This window comes from Xenopus tropicalis, chromosome 2 (assembly GCF_000004195.4).
Source record: "Xenopus tropicalis strain Nigerian chromosome 2, UCB_Xtro_10.0, whole genome shotgun sequence".
Taxonomy (NCBI): Eukaryota; Metazoa; Chordata; class Amphibia; order Anura; family Pipidae; genus Xenopus; species Xenopus tropicalis.
In genome coordinates, this window is record NC_030678.2 from 95710325 (window position 1) to 95725177 (window position 14853).

The 14853-nt window shown below is 36.6% G+C and overlaps 1 protein-coding gene across 1 annotated transcript in view; it reads right to left on the reverse strand.

The window, feature by feature from the left end:
• The window catches only part of doc2b (double C2-like domains, beta), a 279826-nt gene that overhangs the window by 108059 nt on the left and 156914 nt on the right, over nt 1–14853 (reverse strand). Inside the window, exons 3-4 of the mRNA XM_002934344.5 lie at nt 14686–14760; nt 2637–2746 (exon numbers count right to left, since the gene is read on the reverse strand). Coding sequence (XP_002934390.1) covers nt 2637–2746; nt 14686–14760 — 185 coding nt within the window. The remainder of the gene's footprint in view (nt 1–2636; nt 2747–14685; nt 14761–14853) is intronic.

Here is a 14853-nt window from a genome sequence, read left to right on the forward strand (position 1 = left end):
TGCAGCTTCAGGGTGGGTGGGCGCGTCCGGCATAAGGTTATTATGCCAGAACGCCCGTGGCAGAAGGTTGGGCCTGAGGCTAGGGAGTTTGGGCCACTGGCCGATGGCCAGCGGGGGGTGTGGTGGCCAGTTAAAGGGGATGGCTAACCTCAGGGACCCGAGTGTGGCTGGGGGCAGGAATAGCTCCCACTAAATTGCAGCCTTCAGTGGCTCAGGTTTATTATTATGTTAATAAGTTATTCGATGACGTTAACATGTTATGGTATGTTATGTTATTGTGAATGAAGTCATGGTTTTATCGGTTTGTTAATAAACTGGCTGCGGCCTTTTCACCCATCAAAGTGTGGAGTTTCTAATTTGAGGGTTAGTTGGGGGGTGGTAAGGGTAGGGCACAATATTGACGCTGCCATTGTCAAGTGCCTTACTTTTGTAATATCTCCTCAGCCCTGCCCAAATCTGTGCCTTGATTGGTCAATTTTACTCTCTGTCAAGAGAGCTATGCTCTGATTGGAGCTACAAGAAAAAAGATCCAATCAGAGCACAGCTGATTACAACAGAACTGGAGCTTGCAGGAATGCAAGAAGATTTCCCCAATATTAAAGGTTCCAGAGCAATGCTGAAAGCGAAGCATATGCTAGCATATGATGATTGGGATCAAGTACAAGGTACTCTTTTATTACAGAGAAAAGGGAAATACTTTTTTAAAATTTCAATTATTTGATTAAATTACATCTATAGGAGAGAGCCTTCCTGTAATTAGGAGGTTTCTGGATAATGGGTTTCCGGAAACCAGATCACATGCCTGTATGTTTATTGCGGCGAGTGATTTCTATTGAAAAAATGTATGTATATATAATGCCCTACACAAAAAAATTGCACCAACTGCCAAGTAATGAAATGAAAATTATTGTATTAAAATTATTATATTTACTCTAAATGCATAAACACATCAGCATGTTAGGAATATTTATAGGAGATTCATTAAAGGTGCAGTATACCCCCTTCTGCAACATGAGTTCAATCAATAACACTTGTGCTGAACATACTTTTTGCCCCATTTGGGCTACAGGTTCAGGCAATGGTCGATCCACTTGAAAGAGCATGCAAAAACTCTATGAAATTCTTAAGTATTGAAAAGAATAGTGGAACTGGGAAGGATCTCCATTATGACAAGTCAAAACTACTGCTGAGGAACAGCAAGACATCAATATAGTTAAAGATATGCACAACAGAATATGCCCTAATATTTAGGACATGTGTTATAGATTTCAAAGTGTAGCACTATTTGGATGACTGTAACTTCCTAAACATAGTTTGCTAATCACTTGAACAGCCAGACATTTTTTAGGGTTAATCATAACAGCAGCTGAAAACAAAGCATTGTGGCATTTCACTCATATGTAATTAAACAGCAGACATTGAAGCCAGGGAAACAGTGAGCATTTAGTCAAATTTTGATTGGATTTCTAAATATATTTAAAAGTCCTGAAGCATAAAATCTACAACTTTAACATCATTTTAAAATTAAGATCTTTATAATAAAAAAACAAATCTCTGATTCTTTTTAATAGATGAAGTCTGTAATTCCATTTCCCTCTGATACTTAAATATGCTTAGGTACATGCATTTTGTACTCATAGGCAGGTGTTGTGTATCTAAGCATATTTAAAATGGAATCCCTAGTGCATTTAGAGGTTTCAAATGGAATTCTTATAAACAGATTGTAAAGAAATTTAAGAACAGAAAGATTTAATCAACCCATTGATTTTTCCTGTGAAGATTGTATAGAATTTTATAAAGCTGCAATCAGTTCAATGATTCATCCAGTTCTGTTTCTTAGACAGACAAGTTCATGAGATAAGGGTCCCTATAATGATTGATGATTTTTATGTAATTATTTTTGGTCTTCAGTGCCATGGGTACAGCCCATGTGTTAACTTGTGTGCTGATGTGAGGTTATTGGCAAATGTGCTTATCAAAGGCACCCTGGATGTATTGTGTACATACAGTAAAAGAAAAGAGAATTTCCCAAAATGGAGTCTCCCCAAAAGATTTATTGTATACTTAGTACAACTTTTTTTTAATTAATTCAGTATTTGAATATAAAAACATAAACAACACACACACAACATACATTTAACAATCCACACATGCCACACAAAGGCCTAAAACTGAACTCAAAATAATTTAGGGATATGGATGTTATTAGAACAAAATTAATCAAATCAAAAACATCTTAACAGAGCCTTAGTACCCAGGTACATAATAAAGGACAACGCCAGGGTAAAAACGACCATGGTGCCAAATTACCTAGAACCTTAGTTGTTTCACCATAGCACAGATGTCACTGCACACATCAAAATAACCTTTCAGGCATGTAAATGTACATCACCATAATAAAAGACAGGGCATAGACCCCTAAATGTCAAAGTCTTACCAGAACACCCATCAAATCCGAGTCCAACAGTTAAACATAGCCAATAAATATTATACACATTAAAAGAACTTCCTCAGGTGTACTTACAGCAGTAATACACTCTTATCCCAAAGCAGGAATCCACAGAAATCAGTAAGACATTTGCCTGCACTGCCATAAGTGCATTACTGCATATCTACGTGCAAAAATCATGGCTTACCTTAATGTTTTCCTAATCATGTCTTCATCTGTTATGCCATAGTATGTTAAAGTTTCATTCCATGTAGGGTTCAGAGTGTTCCGCAAGGTTTTTGTTCGTAATTTGTTTGCCTAAATTAAAAAAACATATGTTAGAAAATACAGTTCAAAGTTCATACAACAATAAATGGTAAATTTGTTATTTCTACTTGTTGAATACCACCCATAGACCCAGGTTCCAAGCTTTAAAAAGTGACCGTTGCCCCCTTCTCTAAAACTCTTGGTGATACTGGTAACTTTCTTTAGAGACATAACAGTGCCAGCTTTTTCTATTGTCATGATGGTTCTTTCCATGCCAAGCAAATTGCACAAGCACAGACCCACCATATGGAACTACTGGGATAGAAAGATAAGAAAACCAACAGGACAACTATGTTTTAAAGAAGAGAGGCACCAGGCTGCTTACAGGTTAACAAATGGAATGCGTGGAAGGTGCATTACAAATTGTCCTGCCCTTACTTTTCAGGTCACATGCTGGTCTGAAAAGTTTTTGAAGAGATTCTGAACTTCATGAACGTTGGGAATCAGTTTTTGTATTTTGATGCTAAGCTACAGTGGGAATGTACACCCTAGCAAAATATTACACAGTGATTCCAGTATCTCATGACATAAGGTTACTGGCATATATATGTGTTATAGTGAACCCAGCATTATATGCTAGAGTGTCCCCAGCAATGTAGACCACAGTGGCCCTTACACTATAGGGGTATATTTATCATGCTGTGTAAAAAGTGGAGTAAAACATCACCAGTGATGTTGTATATAGCAGCCAATCAGATGCTTTGATTTGATTTTCTAACTGTTGAAATCTAATTGCTGATTGGTTGCTCTGGGTAACATCACCAGTAATGCTTTACTCCACTTTTTACACAGCATGATAAATATACCCCTATATGTCACAGGGGCCCTAGCTTTATTTAATACAATGGGCCCAAGTATGTCTGCATGCTGTTGCAGAAAAAAGATATTGAAATGTACATCAGGGAAACTTGCTTTAGTTTTGCTAACAAGTACTATGAACTCATGTGAAGCTCTTTAAAGGACATGTAAACCCTACATTTTCCTACTATGTACATATGTTAGGCACAACTACCTTACTCAAACCACAACAATTGTATTGTATATATCCACTTGGTTTACCAGCACCATAACATTTTCCTAAAACAAATAGCAGCTTTCACCCGATGGCCATTTTCTCTCTGACACATCAGTGACATTTAAATATGCAAAAAAAAGTTCATGCAATGAAGAATGCAGACTTACACAGGCAGAAATTACATTGATTAAAAGTTCTGCTTGGATTGAGCACTGTAACGGTTAAGCTGAACTCAGGAGAGGAGGTTAGGAGAAAAAACATATTTCTCAAGCAGAGTGCACAACTAGAGCAGAGTTTCTATGGAAACCGGTAGTGCCATCTCTTCATTTACTGCTTGACTGAAGAGTGTGTTTGGTAACCTGAGTTGATAAGAACTGAGCATGCTCAATGAGCGAAGGGCCAAAGTTAATTCCTAAGGGAGAGAGCTGCGTGGTACTGATGTGCGGGTTGAGAAAAACTCTATCCGCACCTAACCCTAACCTGCCCACTCCCAACCTGAACCCTACCCGACCTGACTTTTCCTCTCTATTTATAGACCAACACCCGCCCGCTGGTGACGTCACAAAAGGAGCAGGGTGGAGCAGGCGCGCACCTATAAATCCAGAAGCCGTAAATGCAAGTCGACAGTGTAAGGTTGCAAATGATCTGAACCTGCCCGACCCATGGGTATCAGTTCTGCCTGCACATCACTAGCGTGTTTGTTGGGGAAGAGAAGGAATTCCAAGTGATAAAGGAGTTGCAGCAACCTAACTATTAACTTTTTAACAACAGGAGTGGTAGGTATTTAAAGATTTCAAAGAGGCTGTTGATTACATTTTTTTGTGGGGGGTTTACATGTCCTCAAATTCTCTGTGCACTAAGCTATATGAGATCTGGAAATGCTTACAAGGCCTTTGAAAATGAAACTTCCCCAATCTCCCCCCCTTCTTCCCCATAAACATATATACATGGTTTTTCACTGACCTTCCCCTTTCTTTCCCTTTACATACAAGGTAATTTACTCAGAATTCCTTTTTTCCTTTGCCTCTGTTCAGCAGGACAAGGAAGTGACAGGAAGTGATTTCATTTTCTTGTGTTGTGCCATAAATAACAGAAACCATTCATATTATATTAATAACTTAAAAACTTGTAAATAATGTGCAAGACAGAAATATCAAAGATAAATAAAGTGGGTAACATACTGTATTAATGACAACCTGCAAAAAAAAAACAAGAACAAATAATGATTACCAGTTCAGGTCTGTATCAGCAAAATATTTGCTTTTGATTGGCTCTTAGGAAGTTAATATAAATATTAATATTAAATATTTTAAGAAATAAGCTAAAAGCAATTGATAACAAAACATTAGTTAAGCCCTGGTTTATTTCCTATTTATTGATAAACCATTTTTAGCTCTGACACATCATCATTTACATCAGTGGCTGCCCCACTGGAACCTACACTAATCATATATTACAGTGACTTACATCATCAATCAATTAACCTGCCCTTTTTGTAGTGAGAGAGGAAGCCCACACAGAAACAGGCTCATATTCACACACTGTACCTAGCCACTTACCCACCATGCCCCTACGTTGCAAGCAAAGCTTCATTTCTGCATGCTAAATGATTGATGAATGATGATTTTGCTTTTAGGTGAACTTCTGATCCAACTAAAATGAAGATATTTTTGCATGCTAAGATATTTAAAAAAATGAAATGATTCAGCAAGTTTGGAAAGTCTATGGAGTTCTACTCATTGTTTTTGAGAGAGTTCATTAATAAGCATCTGAAAATGTTTATGCAGCAATATGTAAAGCATTCCATAAAACACATGAAAAGGGATGAAAAACAATTCATTTCATGTTCTCATGTTTTCTATAGATTGTGTTTTTCTTCTACACCTTCATCTTCGACTGTAATCAGTTAAAAAACAATTAATTAGCTGTCCCAGTCAAATAAAATTTGGGATAAACCAAAAATGTTTATAGTTGTGTATTGCACACAAGAAAATATCAGGAAACACATTTCTAGAAGTTGGATAATGATTGCCAGTGCACCTTTTCTGTCTCTAAAATAATTGTTCCAAGTAAAACCACTTTTATTAAAGGTATATGCATCAAAAAGCTCTCTTCGCCAAGCTCTCTTGCACTTGGTACACTCTGCCCTTCTGATCTTCTTAAAAGGGAAGTGGGTTAGTTACTCTAATGCTACTATTTTGGAAAATGTATATGTATGTGATGGGTAATGTTTAATACATTTGGATGCAGCCTTTTCAATTCATAAAAGAGTGTCCGGTTCAGTGTGTTAGTTGGGGAGGGAACAAGAGGGGTTGGGGAAAGGGGGACAAGCCTTGACGCTGCCCATGTCATGCATGCCACGACGAACTGTGTTCACAGACAGTGGTTTTGGGAAGTGTTCCTGAGCCCATGCTTTGATTCCCACTACAGAATTGTGTGTTTTTGATGCAGTTCAATCTGAGGGCCTTAGAGGTACAGTTCAGTGTAAAAATGTAACTGGGCAAAACAGATAGACAAAATAAAAAATATTTGTGATATAGTTAGGCAAAAATGTAATCTATAAAGGCTGGAGTAGGCAGATATCTAACATAATAGCCAGAACACTACTTCTTGCTTTCAGTTTTCTAACCTCTTAGATAGTCAGTGACTTTGGGGGGGGGCACATGGGGCATAACTGTTCAGTTAGTTTGTGAGCAATTAGGTCAGATTCAAAAGTAAACTAGCTGTACAATTATGTCCCATAGACCCCTCCCCCCCAAGTCTATTCCTATTCCTTTAAAGGACATTTAAACCCCACACACAAAAATGTAATCAGTGAACAGCCTCTTTGAAATCTTTAAAAACCTGGGCAGTAATAAATAGCAACCAATCAATAATGTCAAGGGTTACTGTCCAGGTGCACAGTTGCCCAGTGTTTGCAAATGACCTCCAAATTGTCTGTGTTATAAAAAGTCCCCCTGTACAATATGAGGAATTTGGAAGTCAATTATTAGTTCCATGACCTGTATAAAAGTACTCTGCCTTTTACATTGAGTTTTATATGGTCATAGAACACCTTGGTGATTTATATATTTATATTTACAATAGGATTCCCTACATATATATATAGTGTGAGAGATGGAGAAAAAGAATATTTCCAATTATCTGTCCCAGCATGCAGCATATTACAATTTAACCTGAGGAAAACAATACGAATAGCTTGGTGAATCAAGTCCTTAGTCACAATGTACCAAGCATAGGCTGTGGCACAAGCCGGTGGAATATTCCTGTATACTGACAGAATAAATCTAACTTATGGCATTTAGCATTTATTTTGCCTGACACCTGATCTAAGGTGCTTCTGGCAAGCCATTCAGCACTATGACAATGACTGCTTAAAAGTCATCTTATAATGGGATATTTTCCATTTCCTGTCACATAGATATCTAGTCTTAAATAATCCAGCAAATAACACACAGCTTTACTTTAAGTACAAGTACTGTAGTCTGAAAATATAAAATGCCATGTTTTATATATCTTTCTGTCATTTACATTAGTCATTGCTATTATGATAAATAGAATAATGACACTGTTTTGTGAAGCTAAAACAAAAGCCTTGTTATGTTAATATATACACTTTACAATAAAAGAAATGCTATATACTGAGTCAAATTCTATTCTAGAGTCTATGCAGTCTTTAACACAACCTTTTCAATATGCTGTGTACACAAGCAGCACTTTATAAATAAAGATATACATATCTATACATATATTTTTTGTCCAAATACAGCCTTCTATTTCACAGGTCTGTAGCCTTATTAAGGTTGTATAACACAGGTCTTTATAAGGTTCCCTAGGTAATAGCCCATCAATCAAGATAATAAAGGAGATGTATGCTGACAACACAAGCATTTAATTTAAATAACATAAAACATATAAGGAATGGCCTGTGTTAAAGAGGCTGCATGTGGGGCATTTTTAAAACACCAGTCCCATTGTACTCTTATGACCAGCGAGAGATATTATTATTATTATTAACATTAGGAAAGTAAAAAAGGGAATAGAAGAACAGTTTTACCTCTTCTATCCAATGCTCCTCTGTGCCAAACAAAGGTGGATGCACTTCTTGAGTCAGGAGGAAGATTTTTATGCCCAGAAGGTAGACCAAGTTCCGAAGCTGTGGGACAGTGCTGTGGTTTGGATGTGGGCAATTTGCCTTATCAAGTGAAGACCCTTTTTAGTACACATTAGGGCTGATTCACTAAAGTGCGTTAAAATAGACGCGAAAATAGACGCGCGATTCACTACAGTATTACCGTGTGCGTTAAGTCGCACATCGCATGCGTTAATTTGCCGGCCGAAATAACACTAACGCATGATTCACGAACACTTAGACCCGCTAAATATCGCATTAGTCTATGCGGAAATTAACACCTACTTGAGGCAGGCGGTAATTATAAAAAAGTACAGTTAATGAGCTTTTGGCAATCAAGTCTGTGTTGGCCCTAGAGTGATGCAGCCTCCAGTTTGCAGGGAAATGGTCATTTTCAGAACAGTAATTTGGCATGTATGGCTAACATGGCGTGCGTTTATTCGCACGACTATTTATATGCGGCTACTATTTATATGCTGCAACTATTTATACGCGGGGCATTGATTAGCGCATGTACCGCCAAATACTGCACGAAAATAGTCTTCGCGACTAAAATAAAGCATGCATTGTCGCGCGTAAATTAAAACAAGTATGCTTTTAGAGAATCGTGCGTTAAGTAGCGAAAATTTAGACGCAATAAAAGTTTTACCGCATGCTCTAAATAGCGCACGTTTTAATGCACTTTAGTAAATCGGCCCTATCTTAGTATTACTTTGACACAGATGTAATTAGCTTTCCAGAATTGCACTGGGAGTTCTTTAAATGGATGTCCCCCAATTATCATCCAGGAATTTGGGTAGACAGCCCTGATTAACTTCCAGTAGGCAAATTCAGAAATTATTTCCATGCCAGAAGTCTACCAAGACTTTCTGAAATTGTGCTCATGATGTACAGGTATGGAACCTGTTATCCAGAATGTTTGGGACCTGGGGTTTCCCGGATAAGGGATCTTTCCGTAATTCGGATACCCTACCTAAAGTCTGCTAATAAAATTATTTAAACAGTAATTAAACCCAATGGGATTGTTATGCTTCCAATAAGGATTAATTATATCTTAGTTAGGATTAAGTACAAGGTACTGTTTTATTATTAGACAAAAAAAGGAAATCATTTTTAAAAATTTGAATTATTTGACTAAAATTGAGTCTATGGGAGATGGCCTTTGCATAATTCGGAACTTTCTGGATAATGGGTTTCCGGATAAAGGGTCTGATACCTGTACTAGTAATATAATATATACATACCCGTAGATATATACTGTAGATAGTATCATGTTTATTTATGCACTACCTGCAATGATTTGTTAATGAGTTACAGTACCTTGTCTAGTATCTTGACTATACAAAGATAATGCTTGTTAGCAGAGAAATGTGGATTTCTTTGCACACTTTGATTCACAGGCCAATTTGTGCCAACTGGAACTGGCAAAGCTGTGAATTCTCTGTTTGAAATTATGAAAGTCATCTGAAAATCACTATGATTCAATTAGCAATTCACAGCTTAACAATCACATTAATCACTACAATGTGATTCATATTAAATCAATGAGTTTGATTCCTATCAAATGAATTAGCAAATTAATTATGAATCAATTATTTGTCCAAGTGCAAAATATGTTTTATTAGATATTATATAATGTAAATAGTACCACACATAACACAGCACTATATAGAAATTTCTTATTTTTCTATAACTTTTGACACCAAGTTTTTTGCAAGTATTACTTTGTCCCCTGCATTTGTACTATTGATAAATTATGCTATGTCTGAGATGGTGTTAAATAATTTATTTATAATGCAATTTAAAATGAATATTTCTATGATTGTAATACATGCTGATAATCCATTTATAATGACTACAATAAACCTTTACAAAAACACAACTTTTTACACCGCTTTTTTTTAATTTTTTTGGGGGGAGCAAAACCATTTTGCACATCTTTATAAATAAGCATCTAAATGCATATCAGTTGCAGCAATCAGTTGCACAAATACAAAAACAGACAGGGTCAGAATACAAACAGTAGGTCACTGGTACATATGCCATTGCTGGAAGTTCTGCTCGATACATAGGCATTCTGCATACATGGAATAGAAGGTTGTTTACCAAAAGGGTTTTCATGACCTGTACATCCCACAGGAGCAGGCAGTGTTACTCACAAAGCTTTTACCTTTCCATTTCTCTAAAATGCAGGTCTGGACTCTCACAGAAGTATTCAAAGGCTAAAATTGTCCCAAAACTCTAATGAGCATGAGTAGCAAATTCAAACTCCTTCAGGGCTATTTGTTCTGATTTTCTTCTTCCAAAGCCTTTGAAGAATTCCAGTTATTGTGACATATAACTGACTAGAAAATGTAACAAGCTGTAGCTTCCATAGTCTGTTTATCTCAGAAAAGCAAAGTTCATGTCTATCAGAAAAGGCAGATGAAAGCTTCTACATACTTGCAATAGTTGCAGTATGCAATATAAAATTAAAACTGCAGAATCAATTTTTTTTCCTAATTTGTCTACCTCTTAACAAATATGCTCCATTCCAGCCTTATTTTAATGAAAAGAAACATAAGTTTACATAATAACTGGAGTGATCTGATTTATGCATTCATTTATTAAATTCATGGGACTAATCTATCTGTTTTAATAGGGATAGTTGTAATGCCATAATGTTTTCTGTATACTAAATACTATTTAAAAAACACAAATTAAATACATAAAAAGCAAAAATGCAATGCAGAGTGGCCCCTGTTAGGTGTTTTGCCCAGTTTGTTTTGGAAGACCAGGATTCTCATGTGATCAGTGGTAGGAAAAGAAATAACCCATGTCTGTGTTTACGTCTGTCAACCGTGCCTGTTGGGAGACATCCTACTCCTGAAGGGAAGGACAGTAGTCATATGTAACAGCTGGATTTTATTTTGGTTCTTGCTATTATACTACTCCACTGCTAATCTAATTTTGTGTAACTTCACCCATTAAATATTGTAGTTGTTCTGCTAATGTCATTAGAGAATGTATGTATAGTATATATATCTGCAACATGCTTTTCTATCGTGATTTGCTTATTGTTCTGAACTGTTTATTTCTTTGTGTCAAACACAAACAATCAACCAAAACAATTCTAATGGCGGATGACAAAACTTCTTTGGAAATAATACTTTTATATTCCTAATATATACCTTCTTTCCTTCCTACCCACTCTTCCCTCAATGCCTGTTTCTCCCCTACCCTCATTACTTAGCATACTCCATCTCTGGTGTCTCTACTTGCTCTAAAACACATTGCTGTTCTCTATTCCTACCGTAGATGTCTCTGTAATCTCTCTTTGCATTTCTGTACAATGCACTACTTTTCTAATGTTTGTGTTGTCTCCCCTTGCTCCCCCAAACTCTACACTCACTCCTGCTCCCAACGACTCCATTCCTGATGTTGCAGTGATATAAGGCAAGGACTGCAAAAATCATTCTCTGCTAAACTGAGTGCTGCAACATAGCCCCAAACTAAACCTTACAATCGTATCATCTTTTTGGTAAAGCAAATATAGATACAGCAAGAATGGGTCAATAGCAGCTTTAAATTAAATTGAATTCAGAAATGATTGCTTCAGTCACACAAACATAATTTGACAATTTTTTAGTAAATCAATCATAGGCATAAAATAATATTAAACTGAAACCTTACTGCTAAGAAACAGGTCTGGCTAGCAATCTGTGGATTCTGGCAAATGCCAGAGGGAGTGCTGTAAGATTCCATAGATAGTTACTATTTAATGGGCTGGCAGAGGGCTGTTTGAGCCCCTGTGACCCTAAAATGCAAGGCCTATTTTGAATTACAGACCAGGCCTGCTGAGAAGAGAAAATTATACTTGATATCTATAATATAAATACTGATGCACACTGTACAGGTAAAATAAACATAATGTGTGTTTGAAGCAGAGGAGTATGTACATATGGGGGCAAATTTATCATGCAGTGTAAAAATTGGCGACAAAAAACTAAAAATAGCATCATTTTTTGCACAGTTTTTTCATTAAGCACATTCTTCTGGAAATAACAGTGTCTAATCTGACATTTTGATTGCAACCTTGATAAACTCACCATTTATTTTACACCGTTTTTTTCTGTGAATTTACTTTTACACGGCATAATAAATAGGCCCCATAGTGTACAAGTAAAGTGTTTGTCAGAAGATGGGACAGAAGAACATCACACGGTTTATGTCATAAAATGCCACTGTGCCACTAAACAAGAGTTTTAGCCTTTCCTAGATTCTGAAAAAAAAGTGTTAGGGACATTAAATCCCCTTTAACCTGAAGGATTACTGGCAAAACCAGGATGACATTTCAAGGAGATGCTCTGATTCCATGCAATATGAAATATCTCTCTCTCAATTCTGCATTAGCCATACATCATGTGTTTTTGGAGCCCCTGTAACTGTATGCTGTGCTTAAAAGTGCTAGCTGCTTTTACAAGAGTCAAATGTTGAAAACTAATAAATAGGAAATGTGCTTCTGTAGTTCTATAGCACAAATTGTTTCTCCTTCTTTAATCTCTTGCAAAATCTGACTATAATATTTTGAGAATTGTTGCTTGAATTGCACCTTTTTTTCCATAGCCTCTCACAAATTGCAGCATTTGCTTGGAAATAGACCTGTTGCTAGGATACCAGTCAACACTGTGGTTTGCTTCCAGGTGAGCAGATGTCTACAGCGCACCTATAGTTATTTGTATTCCATAAAGCATCAGACAGCTAACTAAAGGTCAGTCTTGTGTATAAATAATGCGGCAGTTTTGTATTACTTTTTTCTGCTCTAGCTGTGAATGTAAGATAAATACCAAAAGATATATCTGTATTTTTACAACTCTAAACTGCTCATCTTTTAGCACAATAGTTAGTAAATATAATCTTTCTGCCTGTTCTCTCTCTCTCTCTTTCTCTCTCTCTCTATATATATACATATATATATAGACAGAGAGAGAGATGTAAGGTGCACACCATAAACGGTTGTATTACCTGGGTGTCTGAGATGAGAAGCAACATAAACAATGCAGAAGAACGGCACTCACGGGATTTGCTGAATCTTCCAAAGGTTAATTTTGCTCAACGTTTTGGTCCCCCGTCAGGAGTCAAAGAATGCAGCAAGATCCATAGTAGTGTGACAGAACAACATTTTTGGCGCCAGGTAGTTTGGGGGTTCAAATTCTGTCACACTAATGTGGATCTGGTTGCACTTTTTTGATGTACTGTTTTTCTGTATACACACACACACACACACACACACACATATATATATATATATATATATATATATATATATATATATATAGACAGTAGTACAATACTACTATAAAAAAATGTATGTATTTTTTTGAATATATGTATAAAGTAAAAACTGTACTGCAATAAGCTGATTAACTAGTACTAAAAACAGAATAGAGTGATACCCCTGCGAATACATGACAATTTACCATGAAGGAAAAATAGAGGTGGGATCACTGTGCCAGTAGGTGCTACATTATTCAGAAAGTCCTTGGTCTAAAATTGGAATGGAAGTTACAAAATGCTAGAAGAGTGGATGTTTCCATATTCTATTCCAATGAATGGAAATTATGCATAGCATAGCAAAGCACTGTTTAAAGAAACCGTAACCAATGGCAGCAAAGAGGTTATAACTTGACACATTTCAAACGTAGTGGACACCAAGCACTCCGGACTCCGGGGTCTCTCATAAAATCAAATCTTTATTGTTGCATTAAAGAAGGAACGCCTACCGCGTTTCGTATGCCAAGCACACTTATTCATAGGCTAGCCTATGAATAAGTGTGCTTGGCATACGAAACGCTAGCCTATGAATAAGTGTGCTTGGCATACGAAACGCGGTAGGCTTTCCTTCTTTTAATGCAACAATAAAGATTTGATTTTATGAGAGACCCCGGAGTCCGGAGCGCTTGGTGTCCACTACGTTTGAAATCGGTTTTTTTTCCCCTTCAGCTACAGGTTCGGGGCCCTGAGCACCCGGACCAAAATACCGGTGAGCTATTTTGACTTGTACTGACTATGCTTGACCATTGTGTTCCTTGAACAGCATTTGCGATACGTCCGGGGTTTTTACACCCGGACCTCACTGTTTAGATTGGTACGGATTGTATTTTGGGAATTGGAGCATTTATTATCATATGCAGAGAAATTTACTTTTGTTTTTCATTTTTGTTTTACTTTATATGGTATATTATCTTACCTCTTTTTCTTTGATATAACTTGACACATGGCATGCATAGAAGCCAATGCAGCTCAACCAAGCAATGATAACCCACACAACCTAATGTTTTGTGATAAACTCGCATGGTCACTTCTTTAACAAGAGGGCATTAATACAGCTGTTTAGTATTTTGTTATTACAAATAAAGGCAGCACTGATGGGATAGACATCACAAAGCAGCAGCTCTGTTATTTTAAAAACACATCTGAGCGAGATGTAACTTGTACCTTTGGCCAAATCTGGTGCAAACTACAAAGCACAGTACTTTAGGCAGCACTGCATTCATGGAGAAAGGTGCAAGATCTGCACTTAAGGGCACTACTCATAAGACAAGGTGCAAAGTGCCAAAAATATGCCACTTTTTATACTTTTTACCCTGTCCTGCATTTTGTAAATGAGTCCCAAAATGTCTTAAAATATACTTATTTTATAATATCCAGTATTTGCGAAAATATATCTGTGCAAAATTATCTAAAACATATGAGTTAGCCTTATGTTTTTCTGTAAAAAGCAAGAGAGAATCAAGCACTGACCTTACTAGCACCAGGAAGTAAATGCAATTTCACATACGGATCAGACAGCCCATTGTGATCCATTGGCTTCAGACCCTTAAGATGAAAAGGAAAAAAACAAAATGAAAAATCATCACAAGAAAAATAATTTCAAGGGTATTCAAAGTTAAATGCACATTTCCCTTTTTA